Source organism: Musca domestica, unplaced genomic scaffold (genome assembly GCF_030504385.1).
Source record: "Musca domestica strain aabys unplaced genomic scaffold, Musca_domestica.polishedcontigs.V.1.1 144, whole genome shotgun sequence".
Taxonomy (NCBI): domain Eukaryota; kingdom Metazoa; phylum Arthropoda; class Insecta; order Diptera; family Muscidae; genus Musca; species Musca domestica.
In genome coordinates, this window is record NW_026712199.1 from 359,676 (window position 1) to 375,746 (window position 16,071).

The 16,071-nt window shown below is 36.4% G+C and overlaps 2 protein-coding genes across 5 annotated transcripts in view; both read left to right on the plus strand.

The window, feature by feature from the left end:
- Positions 1–12,517, plus strand: part of LOC101887959 (ubiquitin carboxyl-terminal hydrolase 32) — a 30,973-nt gene extending 18,456 nt beyond the window's left edge. For all 4 annotated transcript variants that reach the window (XM_059119381.1, XM_059119384.1, XM_059119382.1 and 1 more), the window contains exons 12-17: positions 2,267–2,940; positions 6,566–6,732; positions 6,802–7,022; positions 7,096–7,281; positions 8,634–9,464; positions 11,472–12,517. In XM_059119381.1, the coding sequence (XP_058975364.1) occupies positions 2,267–2,940; positions 6,566–6,732; positions 6,802–7,022; positions 7,096–7,281; positions 8,634–9,464; positions 11,472–11,750 (2,358 nt within the window). In that variant the 3' untranslated portion in view covers positions 11,751–12,517. The remainder of the gene's footprint in view (positions 1–2,266; positions 2,941–6,565; positions 6,733–6,801; positions 7,023–7,095; positions 7,282–8,633; positions 9,465–11,471) is intronic.
- Positions 12,518–14,367: 1,850 nt separating this feature from the next.
- LOC101899410 (protein MIX23) lies at positions 14,368–15,403 on the plus strand. The gene is made up of 3 exons (XM_005182400.4): positions 14,368–14,521; positions 14,594–14,866; positions 14,938–15,403. Exons 1-3 carry the CDS (start codon positions 14,480–14,482, stop codon positions 15,049–15,051), a joined length of 429 nt encoding a protein of 142 aa, XP_005182457.1. The 5' UTR covers positions 14,368–14,479; the 3' UTR covers positions 15,052–15,403.
- The last annotated feature ends 668 nt before the right edge of the window (positions 15,404–16,071 follow it).

Below are 16,071 nucleotides of genomic sequence, written 5' to 3' on the forward strand. Positions count from 1 at the left end.
TGTTGAATTTGTCCTGCACAGACGTAATATGCACTCTCGGTAGTAACGATATTCGGGGAAATATATAAAATACAGCTGAGAAATAACCTTTCCAAATTTTATTGAGATCGGTTCAGATTTGGATATAGCTCCCATACATGTATCTTCGTCCGATTTGCCTCTTATTGAGCACCAAACGTGTATTATTAGCCCAAATGGGATAGAATTTAGCACTTACGACAAAATTGGGTCTAGAGACAAGTATGTCGAATTTGGTGAAAATCGGTTCAGATATAGCTATAGATCCCATATATATTGTTCATCAGATTTTTTTTATATGAAGCTTTACTAAATATGCAAATTTGATGCAAAGGGGTGTAGGGTATCATAAAGTCGGTCCCGCCCGACATTAGACTTTGTTTACTGGTTTTAAACTGTCGATGTCGCTTCTGTGCTTTACCATACTTACTTAATACCATTTTTGAATCGAAGCGATGGCGACTTGCACATAACGTCGACGACGACTATAGAAATGACATCCGTAATTGGGCCGATTATGACCTTTGGTATTTGTGTCCTTGTTGTCCCATTGAAAAGGCTGAGCATTGGCATTACATCCAACTACGAGATGGCCTTTGCTTCCCAGCTCCACCTGCCGGGTCGGGTTGCTCATACGGCACGTAGAGGATATTGAAGATCAATACTCTGCCAGAGTGTGTCTGCTGCGTTCTCAATGCCGTAATATCTCCCTTTGAAAAGGCTGAGCATTGGCATAACATCGAACTACGCTTTCCAGCTCCACCTGGCGGGTCGGGTTGCTTATACGGCACGTAGAGGGCATTGAAGATCAATACTCTGCCAGAGTGTGTCTGCTTTCTAAACGCCGAAATATCTCCTCCCCTCAAATTACTTAGAAAGATTACGTTTATCTTTTTCTTTGCAACAATAAATGTCCTTACCTTGTCTCCGTTAGAGGTGGCGTTTGTGATATAGCAATACAATGTCAGTTATATTCCTTATCCTTGTGAAGAGTATGTGGTTTTTGATGAATGTTTTCTACAGCGATCTGGAAAATTATCTTCCAGTGATCGAAGAAGGAACACCTAAAGTAGACCTTCCAGTCCGGTATAAGCGAATCATTCTCGTTAGCAAGGGTGAGATCAATGACTTCCTCCCTGTAATTATTTTGAAACGTCGTATTTTGAAAGAGATTCGGCCCTATTACCGTTGTCGTCGTCGACGTCGCAAAATGAAGTTGAGGCGATAAAAACGGTATTAGGGCTGTCGTTTTAAGAGAATATCTGTGACGACATTGTATTTTTAACCGACGTTGATAATAACGATTATTGGTTTTTTGGTTAGATTCCAACATTTCTTAGGGAAGTGGATTTGGTTTGTCCTCTTTCCAGAAAATTGTACATCTTTGTGTATAAATTATTATCATTTTTCAAATTAATTCTCCAAAACTATAAATGTGTAGTTCCGTTGAGTGTGCTGTAAATTAGCTGGAACCGTATAATCACTGTAGAGCACTTTCGGTTTTTAAATTTTGAAATAATTTGGTTTTTTTAGTTCCTTAATTTGTGGTGTAGCAATAGTAGCAGATTAATTTGTTTTCTTTTTTTTTAATTTTTATAAAATGTAGATCATTAATTTAGTAAAATTTGATTTGATTTTCGGGGCCTATGCCACCACAACATCCAATGCGAGGTAGCCATTACCACTCATTTGATGATGTGATTATAGGCCTGTACTTAGATTTTGGGGTCAGTGCTCTGTAATGGCGATATGAAGGTGAATGCGGAAAGAAAATTGCCATTCCAAATGAGTATTTTCCAAAAAACAACCTTTGGAATGTTGTTTTTCTTTTCCCCCAACATTCGTAGCGTCATGCAGAAACAGGCTCCTCTTCCTTTTTTAATTATGGTGTGGAGCAAACGTGCTTTGTAAATATTCAAATAAAGGCTTTTTCTTTTGAGCGTTTATCCCAACTAATTATTATTTAATTTTTTTTAATATCACCAATTTTAAACGCTTTTGTTATTGCACTTGGCTTAATAGGTGAAGAGTTGTTGTTATTTTATTTTCTTCATTGCCATAAACATTTTAACAATTTATTGAGCTTCTTTTATTCTATTATTCTATTCCCTATCCTAAACCCAAAGCACAATTGCTTTTCATACTCTTTTCTAATTTTAGTCCTGTGCAAACAAATGCTAATTTTTAAAAATAAAATATCTCTTTTTTTTTTCAAATTTTCTAATAATATTATCTCTCTGTGCTACAGCACACCTCCAATGTAAGTCGTAGCCCCGAGAACACTTTCGTCAATGGAGGCAGTTTGCAAAAAAATATTTCCACCTCCAAGCTGTTGCATGGCACAACCACAGAACCAAACACTTGTTCCTCATCCTCCATTGCGACGGCTACACATTCCGGTGAAAATTCCATGGAAAGTTCTACCTGTGATCCGGCTGTTATAAATAATTCCAATAATTCCGAAACACCCAGTTCGGCAGCGCCGGTGATGTGCGAGGGTGGTTTGCGCCGTTTAAGTGAGTGTCCATGCCGTTTGAATAATACCGCCGACGAGGCAAATGCCCAACGTTTAATGGAGTCGGAAATAAATCGACAAAATTTCCTGAAACAGGAATTGAATGATTCCTTTGGTGGTGGTATGCCATTGAATGGCATGGATGGTGGTTTGTTTTCCCGCATGCCATCGCAGCATTATAAAGTCGGAAAATATCTAATGGCCTTGCATCGTAAAATCACACGACAGGATAGCTATTTTTTGTCACATCATAAAACGCGACCCAGTATCTTTGGAGTGCCTTTGCTGATACCCAATCTGGAGGGTGGTACAAACAAGGATTTGTACTGTGCCGTGTGGCTACAGGTTAGTCGACTGCTGACACCACTGCCCGCCTCGACGGATCAAGCGAATCATGCAGCTGATTGGTGAGTGTGATGATGGGGAGAGACATCCCCTTTTTGGGTTGTTATTCGTCGTCGAAACATTTTATTTGGAATTCGTGGACTCTGTTTGTAATTTGTGATATTTCAATGCTAATTTGAAAAATTCATGTGAAATTCGTTTCATTCCATTTAAAGTTGGAGATATTTCGTTTGTCAATCGAATATTTTCATTTGAAATTCGAATTTTCCCATTTGAAATTCGGATTAAAAAAAAAAAAAGAAAATCCATGTTCAGTTCCAATTTTTCCATTTGTAATTCGAATTTGTTCATTTGTAATAGACATTTTTTCATATGTAATTCAAAACAGCAAATACAAATCATTGGTAATTCGAGAATTCTGTTTATAATTCGTAACATTTCAATGGTAATTCGAGAAATTCATTTTCATTTAATTTTTAAATCGTATCATTTACAATTTTGATTTAAATTATTTAATTTAAAATTCGAATTATCCAATTTCCAAAAATTTTTAAAGAACATTTTGAATATGTAATTCGGAAAAACCTCGATTTTTTTCATTTTTAATTCGAATTTTTGTTCTTCGTAATTGAACATATTTTGTAATTGAAATTTTTTCATTTGTAATTCGAATAATTTCATTCATAATTGATTTTTTTTTCATTTGTAATCAGAATACTTTTATTTATAACTGAAAAATTTTCATTTGTAATTCGAATAATTTCATTTGTAATTGAGTTTTTCATTTATAATTCGTATAATTTCATTTGTTATTCGAATAATTTCATTTGTAATCGGAATTGATTTACTTCTCATTCGCATAATTTAATTTGTAATTCGAACTCTTTATTTTGTAATTCAAATAATCTCATTTGTAATTGGAATTTTTTCATTTGTAATTCGAATAATTTCATTTGCAATTCGAATTTTTATAACCTCAGTCATATGGCTAGAGAGGTTATATATCATTTGACACGGCCAAAGCGTGTCTCATCGAAATGGTTTTAGACCCTAGGTCTCTTTGGACTAAATCCGTTTCAGGACATTTGGAGTCGATCTAGCGATGTCCGTTCGTTCGTCTGTCTACCTGTCTGGCTGGTCCGCACAATAACTCTCAGGGGGAGTATCCGATTTGATTCACACTTGGTACATCGTAATATTATTGTCAAACTTAGATCGAGTTCGGAGATGGGCAATATCAGTGCACTCCTTCTGGTACCTCCCACACAAAATGTCAACATTTTTAAAGAAAATATTTTAAGGCACAGAAAGAGAAAGGATAATCCGATTTTGCTCCAACTTTGCAAATCCAAATATTTTCATCAGTGCTAGGTCAGGTGCGAAAATGGACAATATCGGTCCACTCCATCCAGAACCTCCCCCACAAAGGGTCAAAATTCTGAATAATAAGAACTGTTATAAAATGTGAGGTATGAGTCCGATTGTCTTCAAATTACACACATCACAATATTTTTACTAACCCAAGGTCTATTGTGAAGATGGGATACATCGGTCCACCCCTTCTGGTACCACCCACACAAAATGTCAACATTTTCAAAGAAAATAAATTACTGCACAGAAGGAGAAAAGAAAATCCGATTTTGCTCCAAGTTTGCAAATCTGAATATTTGCGTCAGTGCTAGGTCAGGTGCGAAAATGGACAATATCGGTCCACTCCATCCAGTACCTCCCCCACAAAGGGTCAAAATTTTGAATAATTACAACTCTAATAAAATGTTAGGTACGAGTCCGATTGCCTTCAAATTACACACATCACAATATTTATATTAACCTAAGGTCTGGTGTGAAGATGGGCAATATCGGTCCACTCCTTCTAGTACCTCCCACACAAAATGTCAACATTTTCAAAGAAAATAAATTACTGCACAGAAGGAGAAAGGAATATCCGATTTTGCTCAAACTTTGCAAATCCAAATATTTTCATCAGTGCTAGGTCAGGTGCGAAAATGGACAATATCGGTCCACTCCATCCAGTACCTCCCCCACAAAGGGTCAACATTTTGAATAATAAGAACTGTTATAAAATGTGATGTAAGTGTCCGATTTCCTTTAAATTACACACATCACAATATATTTATCAACCCAAGGTCTGGTGTGAAGATTAGATATATCGGTCCACTGCTTCTGGCACCTCCCCCACAAAATTTCATCATTTTCAAAGAAAGTAAATTACTGCACAGAAGGAGAAAGGAATATCCGATTTTGCTCAAACTTTGCAAATACAAATATTTTCATCAGTGCTAGGTCAGGTGCGAAAATGGACAATATCGGTCCACTCTATCCAGAACCTCTCCCACAAATGGTCAAAATTTTGAATAATTATAGCTCTAATAAAATTTTATGTAAGTGTCCGATTGTCTTCAAATTACACACATCACAATATTTTTACTAACCCAAGGTCTGGTGTGAAGATGAGCAATATCGGTCCACTGCTTCTGGTACCTCCCCCACAAAGGTTCAAAATTTTGAGTATCTCTGCAGCTCATAAAACACGAAATTAACATGCGATTCCATTCAGACTTGGCACCTCTCAATATTTCTATCAACACAAGATCTGCTTTGAAGATGGTAGAGATCGGACCATTCCTTGTGGTACCTCCCCCACGAAGGGTCAAAGTTTTGAATAACCAAAACGAACATAAAATCCGAAATAAGCATCCAGTTCTGTTCATCTTTCACACATCCTATTATTTTTAGTAACACAAGATCTGCTGTGAAGATGGGATATATCGGTCCACTCCTTCGGGTACCTCCCCCACAGAGGTTCAAATTTTTGAGTATCCATGTAGCTCATAAAACACGAAATTACCATCCGATTCCATTCAGACTTGGCACCTCTCAATATTTTTATCAGCACATGATCTGCTATGAAGATGGTAGAGATTGGACCATTCCTTGTGGTACCTCCCCCACGAAGGGTCAAAGTTTTGAATAACAAAAACGCTAATAAAATCCGAAATAAGCATCCAGTTCTCTTCTTATTCCACACAAAATAATATTTTTATTAAGCCAAGGTCTATTGTGAAGATGGGATACATCGGTCTACTCCTTCTGATACCTCCCCCACAAAGGTTCACAATTTTGAGTATCCATGAAGCTCATTAAAGGCGAAATGAACATCCGATTATATTCAGACTTGGTACATCTCAATATTTCCATCAACACAAGATCTGCTATGAAGATGGTAGAGATTGGACCATTCCTTGTGGTACCTCCCCCACGAAGGGTCAAAGTTTTGAATAACCAAAACGAACATAAAATCCGAAATAAGCATCCGGTTTTTTTATATTCCACACAAAACAATATTTTTATTAACCCAAGGTCTGATGTGAAGATGGAATATATTGGCCCACTCCTTCCGGCACCTCCTCTACAAAGGGTCAAAATTTTGAATATTCAGGAAGTTCATAAAACACGAAATTACAAAGCGTTTTCGACTTATAAATGGAAAATTGTTTGAATTGCAAATAAATAATTCGAGTTTCGTGTGGATTTTACGGTTGCAACCTTTCTCGAATTATGAATTAAATGTTTTGAATTACTAATAGAATTTTTGAATTACAATTTTAAATGTTTCGATTTTAAAAAAGAAAAGCAAGAAATAAAACCTCCCTTCTTTCCCCTCAGTGATGACAGCTTGGGTTATGATTTCCCCTTTTCGCTGCGTGCCGTAAAAAGCGATGGTCTAACATGCGCCTTATGTCCCTGGTCAAATTTTTGCCGTGGCTGTGAAATACCCTGCAACAATGAATATGTATTCCAAAGTTCATTATTTAATAATAGTTTTGATACAAGTAAGTCATTCGAAATTCCCTTTTCTGGTTTCCACCATTCACCTTTGTTTTTTTATTTTTTTTTTTCAGGTAACACTTCAACTCCAAAAATGATGCCAAAATCTGCAAATAATTCCATGGTCGGTACTTTGGATAATCGCAAACCCTTAAATTCCACATCATCAGATCGTGACTCATTGCAATCGCAGCAATCGATGATTTTGAGTCGAAACTATGATAATAAATACATAATTGCCATCGATTGGGATCCAACGGCCCTGCATTTACGTTATCAATGTACATTGGAGAGGGTAAGTTGTTCAGATTTCCTTAATTCGCAATTGATCTGAAATGTTTGTTTCTTTTTTATATATGTCCTCCCAGCTTTGGGTAGACCACGAATCTGTAGAGATATGTCGCAAAGAACAAATCGAACCGGTCGATCTGAATCATTGCCTGCGGGCCTTTACCTCGGAAGAAAAGCTCGAGGAATGGTATCACTGTAGCCATTGCAAAGGCAAAAAACCAGCCACCAAAAAGTTACAAATCTGGAAATTGCCACCGATTTTGGTAAGTAAGAGTGTTGGGGTCTATATTAAAATGATAATTCCGCAAACTGACACCATGGGTCTTAAAGGTTTAATATCTTCAAATCATAAGTCATAGTTTCATAACTTACAAGAAAGAAAGAAATGTGTGTTTAGTGTGAAATAAGTGGGAGTTGAATGAGAAAAATAACCCTATGTGGGGGCTATGATCGTTTCGGTTATTCAAAACCTTGAACCTTTGTGAGGGAGGTACCGCAAGGAATGCTCCGATGTCTACCATTTTTATAACATATCTTGTGTTGATAGAAATATTGAGATGTGCCAAGTCTGAATGGAATCGAATGTTAATTTCGCGTTTTATGAAGTACTCAAAATGTTGACCCTGTGTGGAGGAGATACCAGAAGGAGTGGACCGATATTGTTCATCTTCACACCAGACCTTGGGTTGATACAAATATTGTGACGTGTGTAATTTGAAGAGAACCGGATTTTTATTTTGGATTTTATGATCGTTTCGGCTATTTAAAACTTTGACCCTTTGTGGAGGAGGTACCAGAAGGAATCGTCCGATCTCTACCATCTTCATAAAAGATCATGTGTTTATGGAAGAATTGAGATGTACCAAGTCTGAATGGAATCGGATGTTAATTTCGCGTTTTATGAGCTTCATGGATATTTACAATGTTGACACTTTGTGGGGGAGGTACCAGAAGGAGTGGACCGATATATTTCATCTTCACACCTGACCTTGTGTTAATAAAAATATTGAGATGTGTGTTATTTAAAGACAATCGGGAGACCTACATCACATTTTAAAAGAGTTATAATTATTCCAAATTCTGACCCTTTGTGGGGGAGGTAGTGGATGGAGTAGAACCAATATTGTCCATTTTCGCACTTGACCTATCACTGATCCAAATATTAGGATTTGCAAAGTTTGAGCAAAATCGGATTTTCCTTTCTTCTTCTGTGCAGTAATTTATTTTCTTTGAAAATGATGAAATTTTGTGGGGGAGGTACCAGAAGGAGTGGACCTTCGACCGAACAAGTTCGGATCAAATCGTATACTCCCTACGAGAGTAATCTGCGCACCAGTCAGCCAGAGACACAGACAGACGGACGGACGGACATCGCTAGATCGACTCCAAATGTCCTGAAACGGATTTGGTCCAAAGAGACCTAGGGTCTAAAACCGTAATTTCGATGAGGTACGTTTTGGCCGTATCAAATGATATATACCCTCTCTAGCCAAAAGCGCTCCAACAGCCATATTGTTTTTTTTTTTTTTTTTTTTTTGAAAAGTTCGGCTTGGTCGAACTTACAGCTATTTCACTTGATTCTCCTTTATCCTTTCTTTTTTTTCTTTCCTTTCAGATCATCCACTTGAAGCGTTTCAACTGTGTCAACAACAAATGGGTGAAATCACAAAAGGTGGTACATTTCCCCTTGGATGATTTCGATCCGACACCCTATCTGGCGGCGGTGCCACAGGAGACAATTCTAAGGCACAAGGAACTACTCGAAATGAATGAAATTTCCAAAACCCTAAATGGTATTAATGAAAACAATGAAGCAATAACAACAAGTGATATTACAAAACTACAACAACAACAGCAACAAAAGGAAGTGAATGAGGAGAAGGACGAAAATAATTTAAGTAAAGCAAAAAGCCAAAATGAGACCACCAACAAGATCACTCCCACAGCAAACATTGCCGCGCTAAATAATGGCAACAATGCTCCTGCTGCTGCAGCTGACACCAATAACAAACCCCTTAATGGTCTTACAAGAGAGGCTCAACTAGCGCTTAACGAAAAAGTTAATAATATATTAAATCTACAACAACAGCAGCCAGCAGCTGTAGCTGCGACCACAAATAAAGAACAAATTCTCGATGCCTGTTGTAATATTATCGATAGCAAATGTTGCCAGGTTAATGGTGTGGCTGGTGCAACTAATGCAACGACGACTCTGGCCGATGACTATGACGAAGAGGAGGAGGAATCTTCGGATAAAATGCTAGACAATGCTGCCATATTGCGTAAGGCCGGCGATGATCGTACAATGACGCGACGAAAACGTCTAATTTCGACCAGCCTCACCAAAACGCCCATTGTTGATGGGGCCTTTGAAGATTTCCACCAGCATAAATTGAAAAAAGGCGACGATCCATTCGATCCGAAATATAAGCTGTATGCCGTTGTGGTAAGTTTTTTTGGTGAGAAACAAAAAGTTTGGAATTTCCTTTGTCGGCTAGGCTAAAGAATAATTTTAAGGACTTCTAGGGATCTAGAAGTACGAAGAGTTTTTGGGAAGAGTTTTTGAGGAACTTAAAGTCGAATTTTTTAGATTATTTTTGATGAACTAAACGGGGTTCCCGTGAGAGAAAAATTCTTAGGGGAACAAGCGTGGATTTTTAAGAATACTTAAATACTTTCTTGGACTTTAATCAGAATTTTTAAAGACCATACGTGAATTTTTTAATATAATTTTGAGGTACTTCAAGTGGAGATCTTTAGGATATTTTGGGACGCTAAAGGTGGAGTTTTTAAGAATACTTTTGAAGGAATGAACGGGGCTTTTTTGAGAATATCTGTTTGGAAGTGGACTTTGATTTTAATAATATTTTTGAGGCATTAAACATGAAGGGACAATGAATTTTTATACCCTCAGCCATATGTCTAGAGACGGTATACAGGGTGAGATGAAAAAAACTACAACAAAGTCAAAAGCCATAATTTTTACATTTTTTTCATAAATTTATTGAATGAAAGCAAAAAATGTCGGAAATAGCATAAAATTTTAGAACAAGTTTAGATTTGTTCGAATCGGTCACCTTTGATACGAATTATGGCCTTCAAACGGCCAATGAAACCGTCACATTCTGCCCGAATGTAGCTCTGCGGTATTTTGGCCCATTCCCGGCTAAGCGCTTGCTTAAGGTGATCGACACTTTGGTATTTTTAGTGCCAACCTTGCTTTCCAAAATACTCCAGACACAATAGTCCTACGGATTGGTATTCGGAGATTTCGTTGGCCATTGTACACTGGAAATGAAGCGAAGAACCTCATTTTGTAACCATTTTTGGATGGCGCGTGCTGAGTCATGTTGTAATGTCCAAAGTCTGGTGCCAAAATGTTTGCGTGCCCAAGGCTTTAATACACCCTCCAGAATATTTTCGCGATCATATTTGGCATTTATTCTGATGCCACGGTCGATTAATACCAGCGGAGAGCGTCCATCGGCTGTTATGGCATCCCACATCATCACCATGGCCGACGCTTGAGTTCTCGTGGCCAACCGAAGGTGCACATTTTCAGCTGACCTCTTTGGCAAGTAAACACGATCATTTTGTTTTTTTACAAACTGCTGGACAACAAATGTTTTCTCTTCGGAGAAAACCAAACTCGGCAGTCCACCACTTTCGGCCAAGCGAAGCAATTCTTTAGCTCTTTTGAGTCTATTTTCTTTCTTTGGCGGTGTAAGGTCTTGCATTTTTTGGAATTTCAATGGCTTCAGTCCGAGCTCATTTTTCAATATTTGCCGAATGAAATATTGCGATATGTTCAGCTCACGAGCCATTTTTCGGCCACTACGACGCGGATTTCGATCAAGTCGCTTTTTTACTTTTACTAATGATGCTGTTTTCTTCTTCGGTCCACTTCCTTGACGTCGAGCTACGCTACGAGTATCACGGTAACGAGCGATGGTACGAGACACAAAAGATTTATTCACATTTGAATGCTGGAGTGCTCTAACGATAGCCACTTGTGGTTTTCCAGCCAAATATAAAGATATCACACTATCAAGCTTGAATTCCATCACGAATAGATTTTTTTTTTTCTGGAAAATTCTAACCAAAATGCTTTTCTTTCCGGTACCTCCCTCACAAAGGGTCAAAGTTTTGAATAAAATAAAATAAGAATCCGTTTTTTGAGAGACCTGTCTATCGCTTATAGTTTTAAAAATAATTCCTTTAGACAACAAATAATGAGAATAATTTTTAAATACTATGTGTAGAACCCGAAGACCTCTATGTGGTTTTTAATGGATGCTAAGTTTGCTAGACGTGAAGTTTCTAGGAATGTTTTTCGGAGAAATATTAGAGCGATAAACTTTAAAATTTTAAGAATATTTCTTTGAATACCTTTTAGACCATAGACATGAAGTTATTTACTAAATTGTATGTGTTTTTTTTTTCTTTTTCCTAGTCGCATTCCGGCATGCTGAACGGTGGCCATTATGTCTCCTATGCCGCCAATCCAAATGGCTCCTGGTACTGCTACAATGACAGTTCGTGCCGTGAAATATCCAATCCACCCAATATTGATCCTAGTTCAGCCTATTTACTTTTCTACGAACGCAAAGGCCTAGACTATGAACCGTATTTGCCAAATATTGAGGGCAAGACACTGCCAAGTGGTGTCTTGGGCAACGAAGACAATGACGAAACGGAAAATGATCTGAAGAAAATGTGTACAATATCCTAAAGAAAACAACAAAGAAAGAATGAGAAAACAAAGAGAATGAGAAATAATATTGGGAACCACTATACACACGCCGAGCGTTAAACAATTATTGTGATTATTATATAATTTCTAGCTATATGTACTTTTATTATAATTATTATTATTATTATTTTTTGTTTTCTAAATATATATGTGTATATTCTTATATTTCGTGAATGATGAAATTGGAAAGGAAACAAGAAAAGGCGTCTGTTTGCTGCTGTTTATACGTGCGTGTCTGCGTAGTGCGCGTGATATTTTTTTTTAAATAATAATTTAGACACAATAAAATTCATACATAATTTATGTCTTAAATTTATATTTTAAACTAATGTTATAAAATAAATTATAATAGTCGAATTTTAGGTTCTTTATTTTTTGTTTGTTTTCCCAAACACTCCCTCTTCCTCCTCCTTCCCCCATTAAGCTTCTGTTCATGTATATGTATGTTTCCTTTTAATAATTTTCCACGTGTGTTTTGATGATTAGGTGTTATATTTTTGTTTTTCTTTATGTTAAAAAAATTGTTTTTTTATATATATATATATTCAATAGTGCTACTGCAATATTAAAAAAAATATTATTGTTTTGTTATTTTTCCCCCCATTTTGTTGTAAATATTTGTTTTAAGTCAAGTTCTGATGATAAGGAAGACGAAGAATTGCAATGCCTGAGAGAGAAAATAAGAAAGAGAGAAAAAAATAAGAAAAAGCTTTGAAAATTTATTTTGCAATATAAAATTATACTAATATATTAAACAAAATTATTGATATTTATTTGCATAAATGTTTCGTAAAACGGAAAACAATTCAACACCATTTTTTTTGAATAGTAATTATATAAAATATTAAATATAAAACATAATGCTTTAATATTAAATAAAAAACAAATGTCAAGCTTATTTTGAAAAAAAGAAATATATAACCTGCATTTTTAATCGAAGATCTTAACCGATTTTCACCAAATTTCACATTTGGGAAAGGTATTTCTGGGCTGTGTTTGATATGTTTCCACAAATATCGCTATTAAAGAGTGCATATTACGGCTGCCGAGGACAAAAATATCAAATCGGATGAACAATATACATGCGAGCTATAGCTATATCTGAACCGATTTTCACTAAATTTGACATACTTGTTTCTATGCTCAAGTCGGTGTTAAGTGCCAAATTGCACCCCATTTGGGCTAATATTACACGTTTGGTGCACAATACAGTGTGAAATGGAAAAACTGCAACCAACTTCAGACAGCTGTCATTTCTAAGCCACACGTCCGACAGCTGGTAAAATTATTCCAGTGACGGCTCATTATATTGTTTACAAAAGTATAAAAGCATTTTGGTGAGAATTTTCCAAAAAAAAAGTTATTCGTGATGGAATTCAAGCGTGATAGTGTGATTTCTTTATATTTGGCTGGAAAACCACAAGTGGCTATCGTTAGAACACTCCAGCATTTAAATGTAAATAAATATTTTGTGTCTCAACAACAACAGAAATGGTTCGAAAAGTAAGGAAGCGACTTGATCGAAACCCGCAGTGGCCGAAAAATGGTTCGTGGGCTGAACATATCGCAATATTCCATTCGGCAAATATTGAAAAATAAGCTCGCGGGAAAAGCCATTGAAATTCCTAAAAGTGCAAGAACTTACACCGCAACCGAAAGCAAATAGACTCAAAAGAGCTGAAGAGTTGCTTCGCTTGGGCAAAAGTGGTGAACTGCCGAATTTGCCAAAGAGGTCAGTTGAAAATGTGCACCTTCGGCGATTGGCCGGGATTGGGCCAAAATACCGCAGAGCAACATTCGGGCAGTTTGAAGGCCATAATTCGTGCTAAAGGTGACCAATTCGAACAAATCTAAACTTATTTTAAAATTTGATGCTATTTCCCAATTTTTTTTGCTTTCATTCCATTGCCCCAACCAAATTGTCAAACAAATGACTTGTACAAATTTTCGTCGGAATCGGGCAATAAATGCGACCAGTAATTTATTTACAAAAATATCTGGACATACATGCATAAATCAACTCAAAATGTGATTTTATGAAGATCATCAAAAGAAACTATGGGTCTATCTCGTTTCCTTTTGCCTGTTACAAACAAATAATAATAATGCTCTGACCACCTTGTGGTGTAGGATATTTAAAATACTTGTTGAACGGCCTTAAAAGCGTGGGCATCATTTTTAAAGAATCGCCAAAACGAAGATTTTTTAGAAATTGTGTTTCATGAAAAATAATATATATTTCCTTTAGCAGGTCCAACACATCTTTGTATTGTAGGTCCAGGCCTTCGTAGGGCAGGTAGATTGAGGATATCAGTAGTGGTGTACCACTACTACTACTTCCATCCATGGTACCATGCTTCCATCCAGCTTTAAGGCATTCCGGCATTCCCCCGGTTTCTAAGTAAGGCCAGGTTTTTTTTCTTGACAAATCAAAAAATTTTTGTTTTATTTTTAGTTATGTTTTTAATTGTATAAAAAGTATTTTAGTATTAAAAATATTATTCTGTTTTTCTTCTGAACATTTATTTTCTCTGAGTGTACGAAAAACACACGGTAAGAAAATACAACCCTGCCACAAATTAGGTTATGTTATTCCAATTTGACATTTCAGTCGGTGTTTTTCGCCTTCTGTCACTTGCATTGCATTGGCATTTTGTAACACTTTTTTTTATTAAAAAATAAATAAATTAGATTTTTCACCGCGAAATATGGCTATTTCATATTCCTGTCAAGATTTTCTCGGCTTCCAAGTATGTGCTGAAGATTTCCTCATAATCGCATGTGTGTGTTCAATTTAATGGCCACAAATTTTACACTTTCAGGAAGCTCTAAAGAAAATGCGAGATATTGACGATAAGATCATCTATACATTGAACACTTCCCTGCCGACTGAATCTTTCAAGGGTCAAGTAAATAGTGAACAAACCTGCAGGGATTTATATGACAAACTGAAGGTGGGTCACAAACAACGTGAAGAGGCCATACGTGGTTGCATTATGGTCTCGGCTGATACATTGAAAACATTGCGGGAACAGCGTGAAGCTAACCCGGATGATGTTGATGTCAATAAGAAATTCAAATCGGAACAAAGAAAGGTGGGTTTTCCAAGATTCAACACAAGGAGATGGACTATCCATTAATGTATTGCTTTCATTTTCCCGTATAGTTGCGCGTTTTACAATCGGAATTGAATGTGGAGGACATTGTAAAAGATCGTTCATACAAGGCATTCAATGAACGTTGCCGGGTATTCTTCAGAGCCGGAGATGCCGCCTTATGATTATAATACATTACTCGGTATGTGGAAATTAGCCCCTAGGAAGTCCTCAAATTGAGGAACAAAAAATGTAAACAACAATTTTTTCGCTATTGAAATGTTTCAGCAGTTGCCGGCGGCGGCCCCAAAAGTACAATGTTGGCATTTTTGATTATCTTATGTAACTAAAGAATAACAAAAAAAAACTTCTAGAAATATAGGTCAAACATATGTTATTGTTATTTTTTTTTTAAACAACTTTGCTCAGTGCTATATATTCAAGATTAAATGAAGGGATATTGTCATTTATAGATTTTAAAGAAATTACGATATACACTAAATAAAATGTATATTCTGAAATTATAACTATCTACAAGGAATGAATATTTTCTGGAATCTGTGGAATGCAAACAAAGGGAATACTTACAAAGATATTTTAATTCTTTTATTTACCTATTCATTCAGTGGTAAGTTATATATTAAATGCATTTCCTTAATGGTCTTACACTCCAAATTGGCCAAAGCTCCCAAAACTATTTGTGCTGCATCTTTGACGTCGTTGAAATCATGCAATAGTTGCATTATTTGCAATTTTCGGTCTTGCTCCATGGCTGGCACTTTGTTGTGTTGTTGCATTTTCTGTTGCAAAGCATTATACAAGATTTTTAACTGATCGATATTGCTTTTGTCCATGTTATCGGTCTGCAAAGGAAGACAAGCAACAGCATACAAAGAAATATGTTTTAGATTGATCCATGAAGAATGTTTGGCTTAACTTCAGTATCTGTGGCGACTATTTGATCGGATAACTCGGCGAAAAAACCCGAATTAGCCCCGAATCCACTAAATCAATACAGATTATTGAAGTTATAGTTATTTTATGTAAAACTCCCAAATTAAGTCGAAAATTATACATTGTGGATTACATGTATGCCAAAGTGGACCTGACACTCTACCCTTTCAAATTGGAGTTAAATGTATCTATATCTTTCCGGAATCCAGTGAAGTGAATGTAGCATTAGAATATGTGCAATCCGATTCTGT